Here is a 26,290-nt window from a genome sequence, read left to right on the forward strand (position 1 = left end):
ACATAAGATTAAGCAAACAAATTTTCTTTAAAAAATCTTGTTTCTTTTTCTATATATAGTATAGAAAGCTTTCTGGCTATAAGAATATACAGGCAGAAATGCTTAGCCATTAATAACACTGGGAGGTTACTACTGTTGAGTATAAAAGTACAACTGCAGAAGAACAAAGCCAAACTGACAAAAGAAATGCTTAAAAAGTTCTACAGTATCTTTTGGACACTCCAAGCATAGGATCCTTAACGTTTTTCACTGACAATGCTTAAGCCTGAAGTTTAGGCGATGCTATGGCTTAGACAAATGTTCCCCAGAGGCCTAAGCATCACACCTTAGTTCCTTCCTAGCCTGTGTTGCTGTTGGAAGTGGTAGAATCTTGAAGAGGTAGAGCTTAAGGAGAGGTTAGAGGTTACTGCAGGCACATCCTCACAGGGGATTATGGAACTCTGGTCACTTTATCTCTTTGCTTCTCAGTTTCCTTAACATCAGTAGCTTGCTGCTCCACATAACCCTCACCATGATGTCTTGCCACAGGCCCAGAGCAAGATGGCCAATTAATCATGGACTGAAACCTCCAAAACTGTGAGCCAAATGTTTTCTTTCTGTGAGCTGATAATTTCAGGAATTTGTCATAGTAATGGAAAGCTGACTACCACAGGTGACTATCTAAATTCTGGCCAGATATCATGGAGCATTTAAATAATTTAAATCCAATCACTTGGGGCAGAGATTTCTAAAGAGGTGGGAGAGCATCATCAGGAGAAGTGAGAACATGGGTCATACGATGCGTGTGAGGGAGCTGACCCCACTAACAGTGAGATTAAGTGCCTTTGCAAAAAGAAATTACCCACTTTGTATCCTTTTACTTCTGACTCATTATCCAGGGCCTTCACTTGATCCCAATTCAGGATAATTTTGGAGTCGGATGAATTCCATATGATGTTTCCAGGGGGCTGGCTTGGTGCTATAAAAAAATTAAGATATACAAAGTCACAGATTATTAAATCTCAATGGATTCTGAGGAATATCTCCTTACTAGAATTTGAGAGTGGAAGCAATTTAATGGGCTATTGCACTAATATGTGTCTTCAAGGTCACTGAAATCTGACAAGATACAGCACTGCAAATGGAAAAAGATTCAGTTGGTCGCCTAACATTTATAGCTAAAAGAAGTAGCCTTTCCCAGTGAGGGGAAAAACATTTATCTTTCTGCTCTCCAGAGCAATGAATTTGGCATGGTATTCTGAAAGGTTCAGTTAAAATGTTAAGGTGAATTTGAATCCACATAATGACACCAATTAGTATGCAAATGACCATTGGGAGGTGGGGATGGGGAATGAACTTGGGATATATTTGATGAGTCCGCCAAATATTTCTAAGTGAGTTTGTTCTTACGTGGCTTTCTAGTTGTCACATTGACCGTCGCACTAGAGGGGCCTGTCCCAGCAGAATTATATGCCTTGACTGCTAAGTGATACAGTTCACTGCCTTGTAAATTGGTGATTTTTGTTGATGTCTGATTTCCGACTGTTCGTATTTTTCTAGCGTTTTCTTCCTTGTCATCATGTCTCCAATATTTAACCTGAGAAAATAAGAAGAAAGACCCTGGAAGTCACACACATTGGGAATATTTCCAACTGTCACCAGGTAATAAATTTTTATGCATGTTCTTGTAAAAGAGTTAATTTTCTTCATCAATCCATGAGCAGAGCTTTCAGAGGAAAGAGGTTTGCATGTCCAGAGAAACTATTCAGAGTAGGAAAGGCCATTCTTCTGTTCTTGGCTTCTTCATAAGATGGTGAATCAGCGCAACATTTGTTGGTTATTTCTCCCTTTTCTTCCATTTTTATTTTAGGACTGGATATATTAAACGTAAGCTCATGTTTCTAACCTTCTTCTAAATGCTCATAATTGTGAATAATTTGAAAGATACCACTGGAGTTTAACACAAGACTCACAAGTGAGTGAGGGCATGGACCCGAGGCACATATCTCTTGCTTACCTCATAACCTTGTATCCGTCCTTTATTCTTCCCCAGGGGGGAGGCCCAGAAAACTTCGATATCTGTGGCAGAAAGACTTCTGGCAAAGATGCTGGCTGGTGGTTTATTGGGTTCTGCAGATGAATAAGGAAAAAGTTATTTCCCTATTAGCTGATCAAGATGGGCATCTAGATACAGCACTATAAAGGGCATTGAACCCGTGGTTATGGAATCATCCTAAATGATTCTGAGGCAAATCCTCATTTTGCAGAGGAGCAATGATTAACATTTGGTTGGCAGTGGAAGTCAGGAACTTCTTCAAAATCTTTAGATTCTAAATTTGGGGGCACATGACATTGAAGTAGTCCAAGGCTATTTAAATTTAAGCACCAAATCTTCAAAGCCAGCAATTCCCTCAACATAGCTCTTTCTTAATTAGTATTCAACACAGGCAATAGTTCTAGTCACTGGATCATGAAAATGAGAGAGAAGAGGAAAAAGGACAGTCAACTGACTTGACTATGACTCAAGAGTCCTGGGTGGCATTCTAGTTGTATGCCGTAAGGTCTATTATCTTGGGCAACTCATTTGCATGCTCTGGGTTTCAGCATTCCCAGTTGCAAAAGATAGGCTGACTTGGTTGTTTCCCAATTTTCAGTTATTTTTACCAGATTTCTGCTGATCTATGTACTATGTGTACATAAGATTTTCCTTTGGATGATCTTTCTTAAAAAAAAAAATCTAGTTTAGCCATGTTGTAAGAAATAACACTCATGAAATATTGCATTTGAATGGGTAGTTATATATTTTACCCAATTTTATATATGTCTTATTGGATTTATATTATTCCATATTTTTAAAGGTTTACCTGATATCATTTATAGTAAGTGTCTTCACTTGCCCGGGAATGCACATCACATTCCAAGAAATGTCGGACAAGCAGACCTCTATCCACTTTAACACTATAAAATTCTATTTATATTTTAATCCAGCATTTATTAAATGTTGCTAGACCCTGGTGACTCATAGGTGAAAAACAAATGACTCCTCTTCAGAAAATCCATCAGAGAGAATATACAACTGATGTTCAAAATTTATAATATACTAGGATGAGACTTTTAATAGAGGAATGTAAAACTACTATACATACTATCACTGTAAATGATACAAAATAAACCAAGAGAAAGAGAAGCACGTACTGCACCCACCTGGCAAGGGGTTTCACAGAAGGCCTGGTTTTTCAATTCCAGGTAGAAAAGAGGGGCAGGAATTTGCACAAGAGCAAGACAGGGAATAGAGAAAATGAGGCTTGTGTAAAGGGGCTGAAGATTTTGTTTTGATAATTGCAAATCTTTCGGATACGGCTGGAATGTGGAGTATGCAAGGAAGAATGGTGTGTGTGGAAGCATACAGAGAAGCAGCAGAGATGTCATGGAGGACTGCTGAATCTAAAGGGTCATTTCTCTGTTGGTGGAAAAGAATTTATTGCATCTTCCCTGACTCCAAACTAATGCCTCAACCTTAAGATATTTTAGTGTTGTCTCATTCTGAGCATCATCTTTAAAATAACACACAGCAAGGTTAATGAGGTCTGTATGAGAGGCATCCTGACAGCAGGGATAGCACACAAGTGGTAATAATGTGCCAAAGCCCTTCAACATTAGGACAGAAGAAATGACAAGGAGGAAATCACACTGCTTCATGTTTATACTTTTCTCTAATATACAAGAATAAATTCTAAGTACAGTATGATATTTAGAACTACAAGTGGTAAAGGGGAATGGAACTTTCTATTTTGATATTCACTTACAGGGATAAAAGATAAATCTTAACGTAATAAAAGAGCTATGAAGATCTTATATCTACCACACTCAGGTCCCTAGCAACGAAATCAATAATGGGTGCCATGCATTTTTAAAGCGCCATATTTAAGAGTTGGACAATAGATAAGGAACCAACCTCATTTTAAATTATGCTTTTCTCACATTTGGTGTATGCCTTCCATTTAATTGTATACCCTACACTGAATATATACCCCCCCTTCAAAATTGATTGTAAACCATAAAAGGTATACCATTTGATAATGTGAGAAATGTCAGTTATCTGGTAGCATAAACCATACCTTCTTCAGCAGAATACACCACTGTGGTGGGACTGAAAGGGCCTTCTCCTTTGTTGTTGAAGACGCCGACTTTAACCTCAAAGGGAGAAAAGGGGCGCACGCTCTCATTTCTGAACACATATCTGGAGGCGTCGGCTGAGGCCAGCACTGTCAACATCCATATCATTTTGCCATACGGTCGGAAGGCTACCACGTAACCAAAGCCCCTACCATTCTGTAATTCTTCAGGGACCGTCTGGGAAAGAAGGGACGTGGTTCTCAGAAATCACATGTGTTTGATGCAAATGCTAAAACTTTACCCGCTTCAAGGCATTTTGTCTATATCCCCAATGTTATTTTGGAAGTTGCCAAGCATCTCTTAAATTTAGGTTTGGCCGTCAGTCTACTTTAGATATTCATGAAGTATTGGACTTTCATTTAAAAACTTTAATGAAAATCTACAGTGGAGAGCTTGGCTCTGTTAGGGCAGATCCAACTCTGTGAGAGACACTCGACAGTGGATTTAAAAACCAACACTTCCAACATCTAGTGCAGCATCTAACACTAACGTCTGTCACTGCCAAATGGAGAAGAGATCTCACTGAGAGAATGAAGAACATCTTGGCCCAGGCAACAGCTTTCCTCTCAGAAAGGAAGAGCTCAGGAGGAGAGGGGCGAGGGATTTCTTTAGCGGCTGGGGCTCTGGGTGAACATATGGTTTTAATTTCTGGGGCCACTGTCTAGAATCTTTCAAAAACATAAAGGACCCTTTCTGAAGTTCCCATGCCCTCTCTCGAAATCAAGTTTTTAATAAATTGGTGACTAACCTTCCTCTGGATTCTTAAAAAAAAAAAAACAACCTCATAATCTAACAGCAAAGCCAGCTGCCAGGAATTGTGCTGGTACACTGAATCAACTGCTGGCAGATGTTTTAAATCCACTGGCCATGCAGCAATTCAGAAAGAAAAGAAAAACTGGTTTTCTCTGAACCAGCCATCTTTATTTTATTTCTTTTTATTTATTTGTGTTGTCTTCCCTTTCATGATTGTTACTCCTGTGATGAATAAAATTAAAACTTGCCTTGAAAATTGATGGGCAAACACCTTCATTTCCCACTAACCATTAGCGATGAGACAGGAAGTGCTTGGGCTCAAATGGATTTTAGCTGCTAAAAACAGAGGAGGTGACTTCCTGGCCATGTTTAACACAGAGGAAAATAATAAAGTAGTCTAGACAAATGCATCTTCCTTTTGTTGTGTGATTCATTTACCTCCCAGGTTATAACCAGTTCAGATTTGCTGCCTCCACCACCACTGACGTTAGCTGGGGTGACTTCAGGGACTGTGCAGGAGACAAAAGACAAGTTATATCAGGGGGCAATGCCACATGGGGGCCAGTAAAACTGTGTGGCTGAGGCGACGCACTGTCAGCAGATATTCAGACACGTACACCTTTGAATTTGGAGATCAGAAACAGCATGGTTACAGAGCCCACCACATGTGCTGGAGGAGGTAAAATGTACCAAGGAAATTGCTATTAATTACCTGTTTCCTATGCAACAAGGCACACACACACTCTCTGGCACGTCTGACCAGATGTTCGGCTCCATCCCTACAGACAGTGAGTTCCAGAGGGGAGGAAAGGACTAAAGTGCTGATCCTCAAGCTTGGTTAGACATTTATTAACCATGTGGTGGTACACAAAGGAAAGACAGGACAAACTGTGCCCATGCAGAGCTTACAATCTAGTTGGAGGGCAAGAGCACAAGCAGACTGATCAGGGAGAAATGCTGACAACACACGACTGTGGTACAGACAGAATGGAGAGGCTCAGCGCAGTTCTGGAGTATCAGGCTGCTCGGAGGAGGAGGGTTGGACTAATGGCTTCTCAGAAGAAGGTGAGTTTTGAGCTGGGTGTTGAAGCAAGTGATGGATATAGGTTGACCCCTGGCTCACTGTGTTTAACCTCTGTGATCCCCAGTATTCTCTGTAAGAGAGGAGGAAATCAGGCTTGCTTCCTCCTCAGGATGGATGAATGGAATTAAATAAATTATAGTTTTGGAGGGGGACAAGAAAGTGATGCTATTATCATGTGACCCAAAGACTTCAGGCAGAATTGTAAGTTGTCTGGCTAGCACATATACCTGGCAAGTGGGCACGTCTCCTTAGTTAAAGCCAATGATGGACTTTTTCTTTTTCTTTTCCTGAGAGTAGAGTCAGATTTCTCATTTGCTTAGGGAATTTGTTAGTCCTTCAAAAAACATTTGGTCTCACCGGTGCTGCGACCTCTACACGCATCACAGAGGTAGGCCTCCCACCTTACTCAAGAGAAATTTGGCCTAGATGAATGTGGTTACTCTCTCCCTGTACTCATTTTATGCTCCAAATCCTAGCTTTTGAGAATGGTTTATACCTTAAGAAAATCATTGTGCATATATCTGAAGAAGTAATTCTCTGCCATTAGTGATTTCTGTGAGATGATTTCATCTGAAGTGTGTGTGTGTGCATGCATGCGTGTTTAATAGTTCTGTTATAGGAGTTAGAGGCACATAAACCAGTGTAGACAGAGTTGACTTTTGAGAGAACAAAGCACAGTGTCTTTTGTTGTACAAATAACCATAGTGAGCAGGACTAAACTCTGGACTGAAATTTAGTGTCTGCTAATCTGAGCTTTTAACAGCTTGATTTGTCATCATTATAAACATTTAAAGGGAAGGATGTGCTACTAGAGAGCCTTCTCAGGGCTAAAAAGCAGGGAGCATTGGAAACCGCCTCCCAAGGAATAGGAGCTGGTGGAACAGACCATGTGTATCCCGAAGTTACTCACGGGCCTCTTCTGTCCTCCGTTTCTCTGAGGGCCGGCTGGGCTCCCCAATGCCAATCACGTTGGCTGCAACAGTGCGGAATTCATATTCAACCCAAGGGTTCAAACCCACCACTGTTGCGGTGAATGTCTTTCCATCAATGAGTTCTGGGACTGAAAAACATAAAAAGGTAAGAATGTTTCACTGGATCCCCAGAAAGCAAATACAGAGACTGTGTTAGAAACACAGGAAGGTACTTCATCCATCCATCCATCCACCATCCACCCATCCATCATCTCCTCGTCCTCATCCTCATCACTGTCTTATTCAGGGGATTGTAAGTGGTCCAACAGTAGCTATACAAGCTGCTGGTACAGTGAGGTAATTTCAGAACTTCATAGGTTGCACTATAAACCTCAAGTCAGATACCAGCAGATGAAATCACAAATGACACAGTCTTCCAGCCTCAAAGCTTGACTGTAAACATTATTATTATCACCAAACATGTTTTCCTACATGCACTGCAGTGTCATGTGTACTTGTAATTCTTAGAACTATCATATGAGTAAGGTAAAATGAGTATATTCACTCTAAAGCAATTTTTATTGTGCCCATTTAGCAGGAAAGGAAAATGAAGATGTACAGAGATCTTCTGACTGCTGTAGGACCGTCAGCACGAGAATTTATTGCTGTCTTCCAGATTTTTCTAGTCTTTGTTCTAAGAAACTCTTATGACTCAGCAAAAAAGTCAGTGATTACAGCAGGAAACATAGAAACACATTTCTGAGTTTCAATAAGGGAAAAGGAAAAAATTGGGATTGTTAATATCAATATGATTTAAACAAATTGCATAAAATTAGCTCTACCACCTCATTTGCTTCTACTTCAAAACATCAAAGCCACATAGCCAGCCTTTGGGGACTAGAGGAATATGTATCTTGCTAGTAGGAAATACTGGTTCTTCTAATTTTTTTTTCCTGAAATGAAATCTAAATTTAAAAATGAGTATTAGCTGAGGTAGAGTTGGCATAATAATTTTTAAAGACCCAAAATATGCATGATTATGAAGCTTTCAAAAAATAGGAAGTACATCATAAATATAATAAATGAAAGAATAAAAATGAAAACATTGCTGGGGCTGACAATGACGATTTAAAAACACAATAGAAACTGTAAAATTGATTTAAAAAATCACACCTCTTCATCCTCAAATTTATCCATCCCAAAAAAGGTGCAGCAAGTCAGAAGACTCCCTATAGTTCTTAGAGATTGCTTTCTGGAGAGTTGCATATAAACTTTACAAAGCCAGTGATTATAGGCGGGCATAATCCACTGCTTCACAAGGTGTATCACAGTGGTACACAAATGGTTTTAGGTAACCCACAGATTGATGCATTTTCTTTTCATAAATAGTTTTAAATATGTTAAGAAAAAAACACAATGCAACTGACCCATCATTTCAGATACTATTGCTTAGAATGAATAAAACAAACAGAGTCTGTGTGAGGGAAAATATTAAATATATGATGGTACAATTGGCTGATTCTGGGAGACATAGGCACAAAGTTATAGCTGTGTTATATCAGTCATAGCTGTGTTCACCTAGATGTTCCTCGACTTCTGCCGCATGTCACTGTCCATTATGCTAAGTTCCAGAAGTTCCTGAGACACCAGAACCAAGCATCCAATATGGTACCTGTACTGACGGCCTGCCAGCCCACGGAGAATGGAGTCCTGGCTTGGATGACATACATGGTTATGGGGCTATGGTTGTCAGGCCCAGGTCTCCAGGAAAGCTGAGCAGTGGTATCTGTGATCTCATCAATGGTAACAGCCTCTGGAGGTCCTGGGGGACCTAGGAAAGAACAAGACCCTCAGAATTGGACCAGTACGCTCAAATGTCCAAGGAAATGACCACTCACTTAAATGGGGTATTGCCACACTCTATCATTTATTCATCCCCTCACAGATTTATCATTTGTCAGATTCTTTTTGTTTGTTTGTTTGTTTTTTTTTTTTTTTTGGTTTTTCTCCGGTACCGGGAACCGAACTCATGACCTTGCGCTTGCCAGGCAGGTGCTTTTTGCCGCTGAGCTAAATCCCCAGCCCCCTGTCAGATTCTTTTTGAATATGTCCACATGCCAGAACTCTGCAAGGGTCTGAAACTACGGAGAGCAATGAGACATTCCCCTTCCTTCCTGGGTCTTATGGAATAATAGAAAAAAAGGTAAATGAATGATTACAGTAGAATATTTGTTTTGACGTTAAGAGAGAATATTGGGGCATAATAAGGGCTCAAATTCATTTCTCCATTCAGCATTACTTTGGGTTCCTGCTATGGGTCCAGTAGAGTTATATGGTGCTACAGTACTGTTAAATGATAGATATTGCTCCTCATTTCATGAAGATTAAAGTCTGCTGGAAATGGTTATTTCAACTCCTGGGGAAGTGAACTGGAGCAGAAATAGATGTAAGGTGTTGGGGGTCACGGTATTGCTCTGCACATTCTGCTACACTGCAATTACTAACACCCCCACACCTCTCCACATCCAGTAGGAGCACACACTGGTGTGCAAGGAACTGCTGTGAAAATGACCAGTGCTCAAGAGACATGAGACTCGCTTTCTTCAAAGCAATTTAAAAATTGGCTGGAGTCTAAAGATCCTCATTTACAGTTTCTGCATTTTTCCACTTTGTACACTTCTGTATTTTTCCACTTTATCTTTCTGAAGTTCTGATGTTCATTGTTTCTGCCCATGTACTTAAATCATCGAAAGGGGAGGAAATCAGTCTTAAATGAAGACTTGAAATCATGAAGAAATAGAGGGATAGAAAGCAACTAGCAGGCAAAGGCAAAATAGCAACAGGGCCAGAGCAAACACCCAAATTATCCCAGTTCCTAATGTAAAAATCTCTGGCCAGGTAGTTGAATGACTTTGAACAAGGCACATCAACTTAGGGAAGAGAAGGTGCTCATGAAGGGCATATGATAGTGACCTCATGCCCATTACATAGCACAAGGAGATATTCCTAGGAGGAATAGTAATCCAATATACTTCCAAATAGTAGTGCGCCATGTCACAGGCACGGGCAGGGTGGAAGGTGATCTCTCATGGACTGCTGTGAAGTTAATGGCAATTTCCCAAAGTAAGGCTTTGTTCTGGGATTTACTCCTTCACCCTTGAAGTGATGCCCTACATTCTCTTTTCTCTTTTCAAATTATTTTTATAGGTCCCAGGTGAGACTAAATTTATCTTCCCCCTCTCACTCTTGAACGAAATGTCTGGAAATCTGTATCTGGAGCTGATTAATTTTCCATGGTGACATTTCGGCATGTCAGTCCAATACCACCTAGAAATGCTGAGGTGATCTTTGGTCTTCAGGATTCTTATTAACTAGGTGAAGTCCAGAAGATAATATTCTCTTTTTTTTTTTTTTTTCCTGACCAGGTTTCTCATCCTAGCCTTTCCATCCTTTTCTCTTTATGTGTGCTGCTTTGATGGCCTTTAGAATATAAGCACTGCAAATAGAAAAGTGTTCACTCTGAACTCGTCAAAGAATTCAGCCAATAGGAAGGCTCGGAGCCCACTGTTGGCAACTGTGTAAGAAGGAAACAAACGGGTGGTGTGAACTGGGGCTTCGGAGAGAAGATGGTATTTTCATGACTTTCTTTATTCTTCTTTGTCTATCTGCCACCTCCCCCCACCAATGGGTAGCTATGACCTTAGAGAATGTTTACTAACTATTTTAGAGAAGTTGGGTCCCTCTTTCAAAATGACCAAATGTGCAAATTCTTGTTCTCTGAGCAAAATGATAACATGGTCAGGCGTCCGCAGAGGTTTTTATCACAAGCAACAGCACAGGTTTGACGCCAGCATCCACTCCTTGCTCAGGGAAGAGTGGTCTTTCCAGCTGCCCTTAGAGAGCGGCAGATTCAATAAGGCAGGCATCAGAGAAGTTAAGGGGCCAGAATCAGTTTCAAACACATGAACCTCTCACAGGGCAGTGAAATAGATTTCTGCTTCCCCTCTGTAATGTTCAGAAAAGCTGCAAGGGCAAAGCAGTAGGCAATAAAACAGAAGATTATAGTTTTAAATGGCATATTAATTTATTGGCCTTATTAACTGATTAGACTAGATTTTCTTTTAGACTGAATTTGCAAATTCATTTTGGTATTTGATATTATTTTCTGTGAAATGAAGTATACAATATCATTTAAGAACTTCAAGTATTACTGCTTTAAATATTTATTAGTCTAATTTATTGGTGTTTAAACTGCTGATCTGAACATTACCCTAATTAAATAAAGGATACATTTCCAGTAACAGAATTCTTTTGTTCTCCAGGGAAGAGCAGACTAGCTGTGGTGTATTTTTAAAACAGAAATACAGTTCTTTAAGTTATTCTGTGTGTAGATATACCTCAGTTGAAAGGTTTTTTTTTTTTTTTTATAACTCATCCTTATGTACACCGTGGATGAAAGTTTTTAAAGGAATTTAAAGATAATGAAAATATACATGACATAAATGTTATTTTTCTTTAACCTCTCTTGATAATTAATTTCAGTTGCTATTACACATTTTTCCCTCTTGCACACTGCCTGCAGCATGTAGCACCACTTTTTGTTGCTTCTGAAAATACTTCATTTCCTATGCACTCAGCCTTACCCTGCCTCCAGTTCTGATACCCTGGATTTTCATTTTCTTGCAGTGAAAGTTTGCCATGGGCTCAGCCAGCAGGCCAAAGACACCTCAACACCAACAGTTAGGGATTCTGACTAAGGAAGCATGAGCTAAAAGGTTATTTTGATAGTGTAGGTTAGCTTCATTTTTATTTTGCATTAAATTTTTTTTATAGTACTGTGACTTAAATCCAAGACCTGTGTATCCTAGCCAAGTACTTTAACACTGAGTGATACCCTAAGCTCAGCCTTATTTCTAATACTTTGCAAACACCTAAGCAAGCATAGGTTAAATTTTGATACATGTAATGGTTTGCTAGCATTTTGATTTTCAGTTAAAAATATTTCTTAAAGGTCCACTTACAGTTTCACTACAAATTGGCTTGATGAGGCTGGGGAGGTCTCAGTCGGGGTGGCTCAGCTGGGTTGGTCATGCTTTTAGGCACGCATTAGGTTATGTTGGCAATGTGGACTCCAGAGAGCCTCATTAAAACTACTTTCTACCTCACTCCCAGCACTATTTACTGCATCTCAGACAGTACAGAAGTGTTTCCCTCCAAAGCCACACTTGTACAACCTGGACAGCCCTATTAACCTCAGGGATAAAAATGAAACTGGGAAAAACCTGATGATGAGTTGATTTATGCCACTGTTAAACCATTAACCTAAAACATAAATGTGAGTTAGTCCAGCTAAAACACAAAAGGGCACTGCCACATCTCTTTTTAAATTTTCTGCTTTTGTTCATCTAAAGCTATCCTAGGAGATTCTATCAATTCCAATGAGAAGTACTTGTACACGACGCTTGTGTGGGCTGTTAACCACCATTTGTGATATCTATCTCATGACTGACTTTTTTTCAGAATTCTAAACCACCAAAGTTTTAGAGCTCTGTGCTAGAGTAGATAGCACAAAAACTATTTTAAGGACAAAGAAAAAATTCCAATACCTCTTACGATCAGGTCTGCAGCAGCAGATAGTCTGTCCACACTTGTTTGGACCATACAGACGTATTTCCCAGCATGCTTCAGTTGGATGTTTCGGATCATCAAATCACCAGCTGAGTCCTGCTGATAAAGTAGGGGAAAATGGCTACAATTACTTTTTAATGAGCTCTAAATATCATTTTCACACAAAGGATATTATGACTAATGGATTTATTTTACACTGGCTGATGAAAACATTTGCGATGCAAGCCATGGCCTATTAAAAAGATCTGAGCCTGCTTGAAAGATAAGAACATTAGCATTTTCAGAACATACCTGCAAGAAGACCTGTGGTGTCTGGCATCTCTAGATCTCTGGAGCAGTCTGCCACCCTTATTGGAAGCACATAAATGTGCATAAGGTGGCTCATGATCTAGTCTCATGGGTTTCTTTAGACATGCTTTCAGCCTATAGCCAGCATTGGCATCCAGCACTTTGGAACTCTATATTTGGAAAGGGGAAGGAAGTCCACATTTGGAAGCATCCACATTTTCTTGCACAAGTCTGTTTTGCAGCCAGAATTTTGATTGCTACAGGTTTGAATTAAAGGATTATGAAGACCAGATTCTCCAAGGAAATCTTGCATCACCTAGTGTGGAACAGTACTAATTTGTTTTCCAAATGCCAAATGCATGTTTGATTAGCAGATGAACAGAACTAATTAAATTCCAGTATGAATGTCTATGTGCTCCAGAAATATTTCTACACAGTCCACCAGCACAATACTTTTAATAAATACAGAAGAGAACCCTCCACAGGCTACCAAAAAAGTGATATTTAACTGAAGAACTCTGCTATACCTTGGAGTTTGGTTTCATAGCCCTGTTACGCAAACGCTAAAGAACAGCTGTTCAAGAAATCAGTCACTTAAAGAGCCATATTTGAAATGCTGTACTTCTTTCTAAACTGTAATGGGTGATACTTTGGGTGCATAATGGCCCTTTCAGGTTTTCCTATTCCAAACTATATGGGAAGCTGACATAGACCTTGCTGATATTCCTCCAAATGACAATAATAATTGATGGTGCTTAACTATACTTTATATATGGCAGGCCACCTTCTAGGTCAGTGCTGGTGAACCTATGGCAGGCACACCACAGCAGGCTATTTGTTATCATTGAAAGTTCTAAAAGGTTTACCATCACTGTTCCAGGTCCTTTAGTTACATTACCTTGGTAAATACAATTTTACAGCCAAGGAAACTCTAACACAAAGAAGTCAGGTGGATTGTGTAGTCACTTAGCTAACTAGTAAAAGGCCGACCTGATTTGACCCATAGTCAGCTTCAGTTCCTGTTTTTAACAGTGATGCTATACTACTCCCCAGGAATACCATATCCTATTTGAAATCAATAAATACTGGGTTTTCTCTCTTTGTTTCAATAGAAGCCATCATATTCATATTTATCAAGGACAGTGGAACAGACAGAACTGCCAATTGCTGTAGGTGGGACTAGAAGAGAGGCAAAAATATATAGTAAATGGAGAGCTGCAGTCCTGATACTTGGTATCTTGATTCCTGCTGTGTGATTTCATCTAAATCTCTTAATCTGTCTGGGCCTTAGTTTATTGACCTCTGAAAGAAGGATGCCTTGCCCACTGTGCTGTGTGGTGAGAATCTAATGAGACTGCATGTCTGTGTGAAATGTTTTTACAGACTGTGAGGCAGAGAGTAAATTTAAACTGGTATTATTGATGATCATGATCAATTTTCTTTGCAAAACAATCATGTCGAAGAGCTTAAATCTAATTCCAGAAGACCTGTGATTTTCTTATCTGAAAGTTTTTATTTATAACATTTATGTTCTCATCCAGTTTCTACTATTTATTGGTCATGTTTTATAAACTCTTAGGAAGATGAGAGAATAATTGCTAACTGATTTCATGGGGAATTCATGAAGATGAAGGAGCTAACAGATAACAAGAAGGTGATTGATAAATGGTTAGGCACTTTGCAAATAAAAGCGATGATCATCTTTATTACACTAGGTATTATTCTTAAGCTTTTTTATGTAAGACATTTCAGTTGTCAGAACTTTAAATAAAGATTTAAATACAAAGTGAGCCTCACAACAGGATGTGTGTAAGGAAGGTGGGAAGCCATATTGATTTCAAGGTGGAAGCCATACTGGCATTAGGGGAATGCCTACACTGCCTTCACAATTCACTTTCTTCACAAGGGGGCTTTGATGTCAGAGAAACTTGTTGTAGCATGAATATTTCAGAGCATGGCAACTTACTAACACTCATGATCAAGCTTGCTCTATTCACTCTCAAATTTTGACTGGATTTGCATCTTTAAAATAAAATGAAATTTAAAAAACAAAGTCAAGATTGAGTAAGAGTCTCAGGAAGGAGACTGCCTTGGAAACACACTGTCAACTGAATACTACATTTATGCTCCTACTGAAAAGAATACAACAGTGCTAGCTCCCCGCCACCCGCTACCCCTGTGGTCTGCTGTGTTCCACAGAGTACCTGAGAGTATCAAAGGATAATGAAATAATAACTCTTCTAGAATGACAGTAGGCCGAGTCTACCAAGCCTCACTGTCGTTATGCTGAGTCAGGAAGCAGACCCTGAAACAGGATGGACTTCAGAATGGCAAAGGTTCACCTCTTCTATTTGTCAGGTCCCCACACTACAGACATTACTGAGCCTGTGACCATTACACTTGGATCTCACTGTCTGCAGTGCTATCCTTAATTTTGCAGTTATTTCAGCAATAATTGACTGGTGATAGTACCAGTTTCATAGAGGCAGACATTTTCCATAGGCCAACAGCACAGCCATCTCTGCTTGATTCCATTATGGCATCTTCATCTGGACCTCAGCAAAATGATAACATGGTCAGGGGCCCGCAGAAGTTTTTGTCAAAAGCAACAGAGAGGTTTGACAACAGAGACCACATGTCTGATTGGTGGCATATCCATTTTGAGCTTCAGGGACCTATTTTTATTCTTTGATGTCTATGACATTCTCAGAGATACGGTTTTTAATATCTTTCCTATTTAAGTTTTTAGTTTTAATGTAAAAACTACCAATCTGTTTAATTTATAAAGAATTTTCTCAGTATATACTTTGTTATTATAATCAATGTTATCTTGCCTTCATATAGTACAAACTTTAAAGTTTATTAAGTAATTTCTCTTGTGGTATAGATGGGGCTATGCATGTCTTTAGACCTTAAGGTATTTATTTATTTATTTTTTTGTTTTTCTCCAGTACCGGGAACCGATCTCACGACCTTGAGCTTGCCAGGCAGGCGCCTTTCTGCTGAGCTAAATCCCCAGGCCCTAGACCTTAAGGTATTTAATATTCTCACTGCCCTTTTGAAGTATCTAATATCTCTCTGAATTAGAAAAAGTTATTAAGCTGAACCAAATGAAGAAGTAGGTCTAGAATGGTTACTACTAGTAATGTTACCCAGTATTTCTCAACTGGAGTTCCAAGAGAGAATCCCTAATGAGCTGAGACATCCACTGATATAATGAATTAACTTCTCTTCTTTGCATGTACAATGATATTAGTTGGATACTGTCCTTGGGAAAATTGAGAAAATAGTCATTCAAATCATTTTTTGGTAGTCTATAACTCAAACTCTGTTTGAGATATTTAGTGTACATGTATTGAAAAGAATTAGCACTATATTTATGTGGATAATATATCCCTAGTATATAATATGGATGACTTTGTAAGCTTTAGGCCTGTATATTCAACCTAAGGGAGGTAAGACAAGATAGTCAAATAATATTCTTATGGGTGGGAGGGCTTTAAAAACAAGAACCCCATTTCTATATTCTATTGTCTTTTCATTAGGTTTCTCCAAGTGAAGGGAAATCTGAGAGAATCTTTATTACCAATGGAAATATAGATTTTTTTAAGAATAACTCTAATACATCCAATATATTCAACTTTTTCCTAGTTCTAGATCTTTTTTTCCCAGATCTTTTTTTTTTTTTTTTTTCTCCAGTACCAGGAACTGAACTTATGACCTCGCGCTTGCCAGGCAGGTGCTGTGCTGCTGAGCTAAATCCCCAGCCCCAATCTAACCTCTTTTATGCCATGTTTAATGACAATATATATTCTTATAGAAAGTAAATCATTTAAAAATTTCAAGCATTTGTATTCAAATTACCTGCAGATCATAAATAACTTTACCAGACTTCCAGAATCAAGAAAGTAAGTGCTAAATTTACAATGATGAATCTTCTATAAGCATCAAAGGGAGTACAACTAATGACCTAAAGACATACACTGAAGATATCCTTAAACTATTTTCTTAATAAAGTTCTGTGGTATATTGTATGTTATGAACAGAGAACTTGGACTTTGAAGTTTAAAGTTGAGTGCTGCAGTTTAGAAAGATTGGAGGAAAATCATGACACACATAACTCCTGTAAACCTTAGTTTCTTCATGTATACACAGATAGGAGTAACCAACTTGTAGAACTGTTGTAAAATTATAGAGCAGGCTTGCTATACACAATTACTCAATAAATAGTGTTTTGTTTACTATGCAGAATGAAACAGGAATTAACCAAGAGTTTTGCAAAATAAGGTGGTTGAACAAAATTAGTTTTATAACAGTAATTTTATTTTCTTAAGTTAACCTAAACAAGTTAGTTTGAGTCAGTTTTTAAAGTCTGCTTGCACACTGTTTCATGTGGATGGCATGACATTAATACTTACCCCTCCAACTCTTTCAAAGTGGTCCCCGTCCTTGTCGAAGTCTATCAGGTGTTCATTAAATGACCATGTAAACACGATGTCTAATGAGTGATCATGTGTCACCTGACATGGCAGGACAATGCTTTCTCCAACAGTGACATCCATACTGGAAGGGGGAACCATTACCCTTGTTGGATCTGGAGTGTTAAAACAAAATCAAACTTGTCAACAAAGCCGTGAGCTTGTATGGAAGTAAAGTCTAGAATCCAAGACCAAAATGTAAGTAGTTTTGCTTTGTTTCTGCTTAGACTGTGACCAAAAAACCTCAGTCATCTGTGAAGGCCACATTCAGGATGGGAGGTCATTTTTAATAGGAAAAGATGAAATTGCTCATTATGCAAACCTTTCCAAAAGAACAGAACTCAACGGGACACACTGAGATTAGGTCACTTAAGACGCACCGTGAAGGACCTACCTCCTGGCACCCTTCTCAGAAACGGTCTTTTAAGAAAGGGTTTCAAAGCTCTGTAGTTTCACTACATTGTAGCTGAGTACAAACAGGAAAAATTCACACTAATTTGAAGTTTTTTGCTACTATAAAATTGAGAAGCGTAGGAAATTTAGAATATTCAGGAAAATTCAAAGAAGGAACAACAATAGCCAGAAACAACACCTAAACAAAACCCAAGCCAAACAAACAAAACTTTACCTGAATGAAAACCCTGTTTCCATTTTGGAATAGTTTCCTTAATCTTTTGGCTCATAGGTTTTTAGTTTTGCTTTGCATCTTATGGTACATATATAAAGCTCCTTTTATCTGAACTTAATATTACATATATATATATATGTTAGTCAAGATAATTTTATAATCTGCATAATATGCTATTAAGTTTACAGTTTTACCTATTTTGAAAGTAGCGAGCATTTTAGCAAATTTTATTACAAATATAATGCTGTAATGAACATTACTGATGAAATTTTTTTTATAGTAAATACTATCAGTTTTTAAATTCATCCTTTACATTATAGCTGTAAGTGGGGATGAAATAGGCTTGTTTAGTTGAGATGAGTTATAAACTCTAAAACTATATTTACATATATGTAGTTTCTTATTTTTCAATGCAATGTCATTTCATAAATGATGTCAGAGAGCACAACGGTAATAAGAGTTTTGAATTCAATATAAAAGCCATATAAATACCTAAAGAATGACATGAGTTTAATCACATTCCAGAATACTTAAAACAAAAATTACAAATAAGACAAAGCAAAACCAAGGAAGATAAAAGAATATTGATCAATTCTCTTTCAATGTTCATAGGTTTGTGTTTCAGCTATGAGATACATATTAAGAGAATGTGTTGGATTAAAATCTCACCTGGAAATTTTAAAATTGTATTTCACAGGATACATTTTGGTTTTATTTTAATTGACAAATACTGATTATGTATATGTAGTGTAATATGAGGTTTCAGTACATGTATAGATTTTGTAGTGATCAAATCTATCACCTCACATCCATAACCTCAACTATTTAGTGATGGGTCCTACTTCTTGACAGTCCTTACTAAAACTGTCTCTATAATGAGAATATTCATAACAATTTTTCTGCCCTTTTATGCAAGTATGGAAGGAAATCAATTGAGATTGTTTTAAGGAGAAGTCTCTGTCTTAAATAGGTTATCATTTAGTAATAATACGTACTTTTGCTATTTTCTGAATGTAAAGACCATGATAAGTATATTGATGTGCTTTTAGTCACTACTGAATGAGTGACTGTCACAAAATGAGACATAAACAACAGATACTGTCAGCTAAGAGGTAATGGGACAGAAATCCCCTTATTTCAAAGCCTAAAGCTGTTGTAAGCCACATAATAAAAAGCTATTGATTCAGTAACCTTCAGGAATAGCTACAGACTAAGATTTTATTTTTGACTGAGGGAAAGAGGTAAAAGCAAATCTCATTCTAAGCAAAAACATAGGAATAGCCCCATTATGTTATTTGGAGCTTTTGAATTTGAATTTTCCTCACCTATAAAATGAAAACTGAAACAGATAATCTCAGGCTAAAATTACATAACTATTTTTTCATGTGGCAAATGAGAATTGGATGTCACCTAATTCTCTTTAAATACCTGTGCAATCATTTTACAACTTTGTTTTTCATTTTAATGCATCATTCATTTTATTCATCCACCAAGCATATATTCTGTGTCACAGAATATAATTAAGAAAGGAGGTTGAGGGAATAATAATGTTATAATAACTGAATCCCTTAGTGCTGTTAATTGCTTTACCTAGATTACATCATTTATTTCTATAAAACAGGTATTATTATCATACTTGTTTAACAGATGAGGAGACTGATGTTTAAGAGTGATTAAGGAACTGTCTGCTGTACTACTCTGCCTCTCTTCGTTTAGCTGAAAACATGATATCCATGCACAGGACAATCCAGAGGGCAAGTCTAGGGGCATAAGGCAGCAGTTTGCACTCCTGGTTATGTATAGTCAGCTAAAGATATTTAAATGCAGAAGGAATCCAAAGAATTCCTACCATGAAGTACAAGTGGGTTCAGTAGGATTCTTGCAAGACCAATGAACTTATTGCCTCAGGCACGGCTCTAGCTGGAAGCTTATATTCCAAATTTATGGGTGTAAAGACAAATGTCTAGGCTCAAATTCTTAGAAATATTTGTCTTCTGATCTCCTAACATTTTGGGGCTATCAGCAAGGGGTTGGCACCTATCCCAAAGTCTCTAGCCACTTGAAACTGGCCATGTTTTCATCTTTTTCCCCCTTTGGTTCTGGGGACTGAACCGATGGTCTTGTACATGTGAAACAGATGCACTCCCACTGAGCTACACCTCCAACCACTTGGCCAATATTCTTGAAAGATTCATAACTTTACGCAACACACAGGGATCCAGAATAGTTTTGTTATTGGTAAGTTACTGGCTGACTCACCATAGACCAGAAAATGTTCCTTAAATAAAAGACCATACTGATACAGCTGCTATGCTGATAGCTGCTAATTCATTTAGTATTTATTGTTGATTCATGTTCTGAGCTTGGAAGTAGCAAGAGTCAGTGTAAAATAAGTCATGCACTGTACCACACCAGAGAGGTCTCACTGGGACTAGAGAAGATTAAACTAAAGAGGTTCAAAACCTCATTAACTCCTTGGTTTTCTCAAAGTGTATGTCTCTTCAGTATTCTTGTTTACTGTGCTATGAATTCTGATGCTTTTTAGTTGATTGATGTATTTAAATTTGAATACAAATGCTGTATACAAATAAACAGATGGCTTTTTGCAAACAAACTGTCTACCTTCCTTTGGTTTTAATTCATCAAGATCAAGAAGAACCTATATTTATGACTTTTGTTCTGAAGAGTCACTCTAGCTATTGTTCTGTGCATAGAATTCTCAGAGGCAATTAGAACTCAAGATGTGAATTGATGGCTGGATTTGGATATAATTAAATAGTAACAATAAGTAAGACCAACAACAACCTAAAAGTTTCCTTCTGAAAGTTGGTTCATACAGCAGAAAATGACAAAGTCAAGACTGCAGAGGACTGATGCTTAAAAATATTTATTTATCAAGTGTTTAACCTTCCTGTAGTTTAAAAAATTCTTTTACTTTCTACAATGTTTTCTAAAATCCATGGATGACAAAAATAAGCTATTTTTTTCTAAAGATCACAACAGTGATAAGGAAGAGTTGCTTTCTTGGTTTAGTCATCAGATTAATGATTAGCTGCACAAATTACAATATGTATTCAAGTCATGCTAATTTCTGACTTTGTTGGTGGAAAGATATTCTGAGTTAGAACTATGAGGTGTGATCCAAATATATAGTAAACTTTTGAACTGAAAATATTATTACAGTAAAAAATACATTGCCGTTAATCCCCTTCAAAACAATCCTCTTCACTTTGAACACACTTACCCCATCATTGTTGCCACTGTTTGAAGCAGTTCTGGAAGTCATTTTTCATGAGTGTCTTTCTGAGCTTGGATAAAAAATATTGTGAATGTTGCTGCCAAGAGCCATCCAGCAGAAAGACAGGCTCATAAAAACATCCCTGTGTTTTCTCATCCACCTTATTCACTGAATCTGGCACTGGGAGGCTTCTGGCTCACCTTCAATGCTAAAATGACCATCAAAGGTAAACGTTTTGAAATTAGTTCTAGACATCAAAGCGGCTATGACAATGCAACTAGACACTCATGAAGGAATACTTCCAGAACTGCTTCAGAAAGTGACCAGAACGTGTTCAAAGTGAGGAGAAGTATTTTGAGGCGGATGAATGGCAATGTATCTTTCAGTATAATAAATTTTTAACAAGTAAGCATTTACCTTCATTTTTATCACACCTCATATTTTGTGTAAAAACAAATGCTCTTGGATGTATGGACAAGAATTCCATTTTTATATTGTTTTCCTTATACCATGCCAACCATTCCATTTCAGTTGACAGTTTCTTTATATTTTTCTCGTCATATCAAGATACTCACCTGGTGCCTATTAACAAAATAATTAATGTGTTTTTTGGTTATCTTCATTTCCTTTCATTAGCAAAGTTATTGCATGCATTGGTTTTGATGAGTTTTTTTGCTAGGGTTGTATTTTCTTTTTTACAATTAATTTTTATAGGGAGATTTTTAAGCATCAGCTTCTTCAAAGGCCTCTAGCAAATCAAAGAGCTAATAGCCAGCTTACCTTTCATGATGCAAGGGGACTAGACAGAAACTCTTGTGGTAGTTAAATGCCACAACAAAGATTTTTAATTAATAAAAACACTAATCCTGAAGGTAAAATCTCAGGGGATGAATATGAGCATTCTCTAGCTGGTTGATGTTTTCAATAAGAGTGCAATCAGTGCTAGATAAGCTATACTTATCAACTGTGCATAAAACACATGTCTAAAAGGGATACTGTCAACATTAGATGAAAAGTACAATTCACAGTGATTTTTAAACTGTACTAACCTTTTATCAGGGATGAAATTTAATGTTACATTTTAAAAGTTCAACTACACAGGTAGACACTGGAGAATTAGTAGTTCACAAGGATAAACTTTTTCATGGGCAGAATGCAAGCAGCTGCCAAAGAAAGCTAGTGCAACCTTAACCTGAATTTATTGCATGTGGTATTCCAAGTTAAGGAGGTGTTAATCTAAGTGTACTAAGAATGTGCTTTGAATTCACTGACAGAGCGGTACACTTACGCTAGTGAATGATCTAATACATTTAATATACCTGAAAAAGCTAACATTATTGAAAGTGTTTAGCATTAGAAAGAAAAATTAAGAGAGACATGGTAGTGGTTTTCAAGTATGTGAAGGGTTTATAAGCAGAAGCTTAATTGTTTATTTTGTATGCCCCACAGAATAAGCAAAAAGTAAACAGGCATATTTTGGCCCTTATAAGGGAGAATTTCCTAATAATTTGACCGTTCTCATGAAGTCAGAAAACATGAAAGGGTGTGTTGACGTTTTCAAGCTGCCAGGGCTTCTGCAGCAGAAGGGCAGTCTTCGGAAGGATGGTGTGCCAGTGTGAAAAGACACTTGGTACTATTATCACACCAGATACACGGAGCGGTAGTGCAAGGAATACCATGGAAAGTGGTGGGTGAAAATAAAGCCCTGACTTCACAAAAGGCCAGACTGGAGTCAGATAAAAAGAATAAGTTCTCTCCACTTACAAAATTTGTAAAAGCTCTGCGCACCAACCAGCTTCTCATTACTGCCAGGGCTGTGCCTACAAAAAAGGCATCTGTGTGATGTATGAAAAAAAAAAGTTTTGGATACTTAAAGACTACAAGCAAATGTGTGTGTAGATGTACAGTATTGATGAAGTTTCTGGCTCTGAATAATTTTACATTCTCCTTTGAATTTTCAAGGCATAATGTAGATGTTCAACTTGCACAGCAACATGTTTCAAAACAGGCAATTAAATTTAAACCAGGCTAGTTGATCCGCATTCATTCCTGTGTGCTCAAGAAGGTGTGAAGAGTGTAGCTACTCTTCTGCTTTATGTGGTTGTTTTCCCTTTTTATTGAAACAGAATAAGTAGCAAATTTAAAGAGAAAATTTTGAGTTCTGCATTCACTTTCCATTTAACACCCATGTAATTATTGTCCCGTTCATTTACTTTAGTATAGATATTGGAAAAATGAGGAGATTCTTGATATTTTACTCTGAACTTGGCATTTGGACTTAGAATTCTTTCCTCACCGGAGGCAAAGTTTTTTGAATCAGCAGTTCCTTAATTAATTGAAGTTTCCTAAGATGTAATAATTGAGTCTATCATTGCTGAATGGTTCCTTAGTAATAAGTCCAGATCAAAATCAAAGATGTTAGATTTGTGATTTATTTTAAATTTGCTCATGGAGCCAAAGTGACAGCTCCTTTCATATGTAAACAAGAACATGTGCCCCAGTAAATACACTGCATTTCAGGAAACATTTCATGCATGACCTTGGATTGAGACTGTGATGACAGCCAGGAAAGCTGTGTCCCTCCACGTTCGTATATAATGAAAATGAATCTCCAGTCTTTGGGAAAGTTTTTTGAAGAGGAAAACAAACTATGTTTTTAACCTCTTTCTCAGCTCTCAAAGAAATAATCAGAACAACACAGAAAACAAACAAATAAACAGAACCATGACATAAGATGCCTCAGAGGACACTCGCCTACATTTGTAGAAGTATTCAAATGCAGGTAGAGGCCATCAGAGAGTGGATACCAGGTTCACTCATCCAAGCCAGGCTAAATAAAGTCTACTGTATCTTTGGAGAGCTAATGAATCCAAAGTGTCCTCCACATTACTTGCCCGACAGCCCTAACTCACTAGTCACACTTCTCATTTGCACAACTTGGCATCAAGTATTTCTTCAACATTCACTTTGGTGCAGAACACCAGCTGTCTTCTTTACATCTACCCCGTGTCCTCCCCTGTAACCAGGTCTCTGAAGTCAGGAACTTCATCTTATACTTTGGGAAATCCTTAGCACCTCAATATGTCCCTACTCATAAGAGGTGGTTAAAGCTAAGTTACTGAAGATCCGTGAATGGCTGTTCTGGTGACCAATGAAAATAAGTGCCAGACTTCAGGAAGTTATGGTGAAGTATTCCTTTTTACCCTGCCTTATGTTAAATATGCAGCACGAAGGAAGGAGCCACCGCACAAACGCCAGCCCTGCATCTGTGCTTATTACTCATTTCAGCTTTTAAGGACATAGTTTGTATTTTTTCTTGCTTTTGAAAAAATAATTTCCTGTGAAATAATTTCAAACTTACAGAAAGGTGAGTTCAAAAGTACAAGGAATTCTTCTACCTTCACACATAGCCTCCCCTAGCACAGTAGTTAATATTTTACTGAATTTATTTCCTTATATCGGCTGGGGATTTAGCTCAGTGGCAAAGCGCCTGCCTGGCAAGGGCAAGGTCGTGAGTTCGGTTCCCGGTACCAGAGAAAAACCAAAAAAAAAAAAAAAAGTAAAAATATTTCCTTATATCTGTCTCTTTCTCTATTTTCTCTCTCTCTTTTCTCTGTTCTTTCTGTTGAGTCCACATGGTTTCTCCACCTTATACTTGCCACTGTGCTCTTATAACTTGTAGGCATTTTGTGGGAAGGCAGTCTAAGATTAAACTTTCATCCTGATGCTCCTCAAATTTGTAGCCACCAGCCTTAGAATCCCCTGCAAGCTCCTGCCTGACCAACGACCTGACGGGTGGCTGCCAAGAGGCAATCCATCCTGGCAGCACCCACCTACACACGCCAGTGGAGGGTCTTCTGTACAGAACAGCTCTCCTCCCTTCATCATGTGCTTACTTAATATACTGGCATAAACTCATAATTTCTTATTTTATTTCATAAGATGTTGTACATTACTATCATTATTTATTTTCATGCTCAGATTGTCTCCTTTTTGATCAGTGAGAGTCCTTTGAAGGCTAGCTCCTGGGTCCTTTTGACATTTCATCCTCATTCACTACTTGCTTACATTCTGGTCCAATAAGACATTCTAGGCTCATCTGATACCTCTCCTGCCATACCCCTAGCATCAGCCACCAGCCATTTCTCCAGGGACCCCTGGTTCTTTTTAATAGAGAGGTTGGTTTTGAAACAGTAAGATGTAGAGACTCAACATGCTCATTGTTAATGTGTTAATGAGGCCATTGATTCTAGGCCCTCTGAGCCAACAGACCTGAGAGAAAAGACAGAAGGAAGAGAAAGAGAAGGAAGGGAAGGGGAAGGGAGGGGACAGGAGGGGAGGAAAGGGGAGAGGAAGGAGTAGAGAGGCAGGAGAGGAAAAGTTGCTTAGATTGCTTTAGTATTTTAAATGTAAAGATTAAAAACATACCATGAAAATAAAATTAAGAAGATGTCTAACTCCAGCTCTATACCAGATACCCTTTAAAATTCAAATGTTATCCCATTTATTAAGAAGAAGAATGAAAAAAGAAATGTATCACTTTACTAAAATGTAAATAATAAATTTCTGTATTTTACATTAGGGAGAAAACTCCATGTTAATGTTTTCATCAAGTACCTATTTCTAGAAGCAAAGCCACACTTAAAATTATATCTAGCTTTAATTCGCCAGCCATGGTGGCATATGCCTTGTAATACCAGCACTTGAGAGGCTGAGGCAGGATGATCACCATGAGTTTGTGGTCAGCCTGGACTACATAGTGAGTTCAAGGCCAGCCTGGATGCAATAGTGAGACCTCATCTCAAAAAAAGAAAAAAAAAGAAGCTACATTTGGCTTGAGAGTCTAGATTATCCTTAAATAGAAAAATAATTGATTGTTTTCTAACTGTTATAGTGTGTTCCATGGTGCTTCTCAGTCTGAGCTGCTCTTCTAAACAAACCCATTTTGTCAGGGAGCAGGTGGACTTGTGGGACTGCGGCCTGGAGGGACAACAGCAAAGTGGGAGGAAAGGGTGGGTGGGGTCATGCTTGAGACCTGCACATACTTCACTAAACGCGCTTTTTGTCGTATTCCATGATTGCTACTTCTGCTGTGTTTGCTGACTGTCGCTCATGGTGGCAGGCTTT

General features: G+C 38.1%; 1 protein-coding gene across 6 annotated transcripts in view; it reads right to left on the reverse strand.

The window, feature by feature from the left end:
• The window catches only part of Cntn4 (contactin 4), a 661,264-nt gene that overhangs the window by 15,466 nt on the left and 619,508 nt on the right, over positions 1–26,290 (reverse strand). For 3 of the 6 annotated variants that reach the window (XM_005383752.2, XM_005383751.2, XM_013513799.1), the window contains 9 exons: positions 17,238–17,413; positions 12,510–12,630; positions 8,576–8,734; positions 6,903–7,052; positions 5,347–5,417; positions 4,098–4,332; positions 1,997–2,109; positions 1,390–1,576; positions 846–958 (listed from right to left, as the gene is read on the reverse strand). In XM_005383752.2, the coding sequence (XP_005383809.1) occupies positions 846–958; positions 1,390–1,576; positions 1,997–2,109; positions 4,098–4,332; positions 5,347–5,417; positions 6,903–7,052; positions 8,576–8,734; positions 12,510–12,630; positions 17,238–17,413 (1,325 nt within the window). Of the gene's footprint in view, positions 1–845; positions 959–1,389; positions 1,577–1,996; positions 2,110–4,097; positions 4,333–5,346; positions 5,418–5,736; positions 6,063–6,902; positions 7,053–8,575; positions 8,735–12,509; positions 12,631–17,237; positions 17,414–26,290 lie in introns of those variants that run through there. The other 3 variants (XM_005383753.2, XM_013513798.1, XM_005383754.2) reach the window with 3 other exon arrangements.

Source organism: Chinchilla lanigera, unplaced genomic scaffold (genome assembly GCF_000276665.1).
Source record: "Chinchilla lanigera isolate Chin_1 unplaced genomic scaffold, ChiLan1.0 scaffold00020, whole genome shotgun sequence".
In the NCBI taxonomy this organism is placed as follows: Eukaryota; Metazoa; Chordata; class Mammalia; order Rodentia; family Chinchillidae; genus Chinchilla; species Chinchilla lanigera.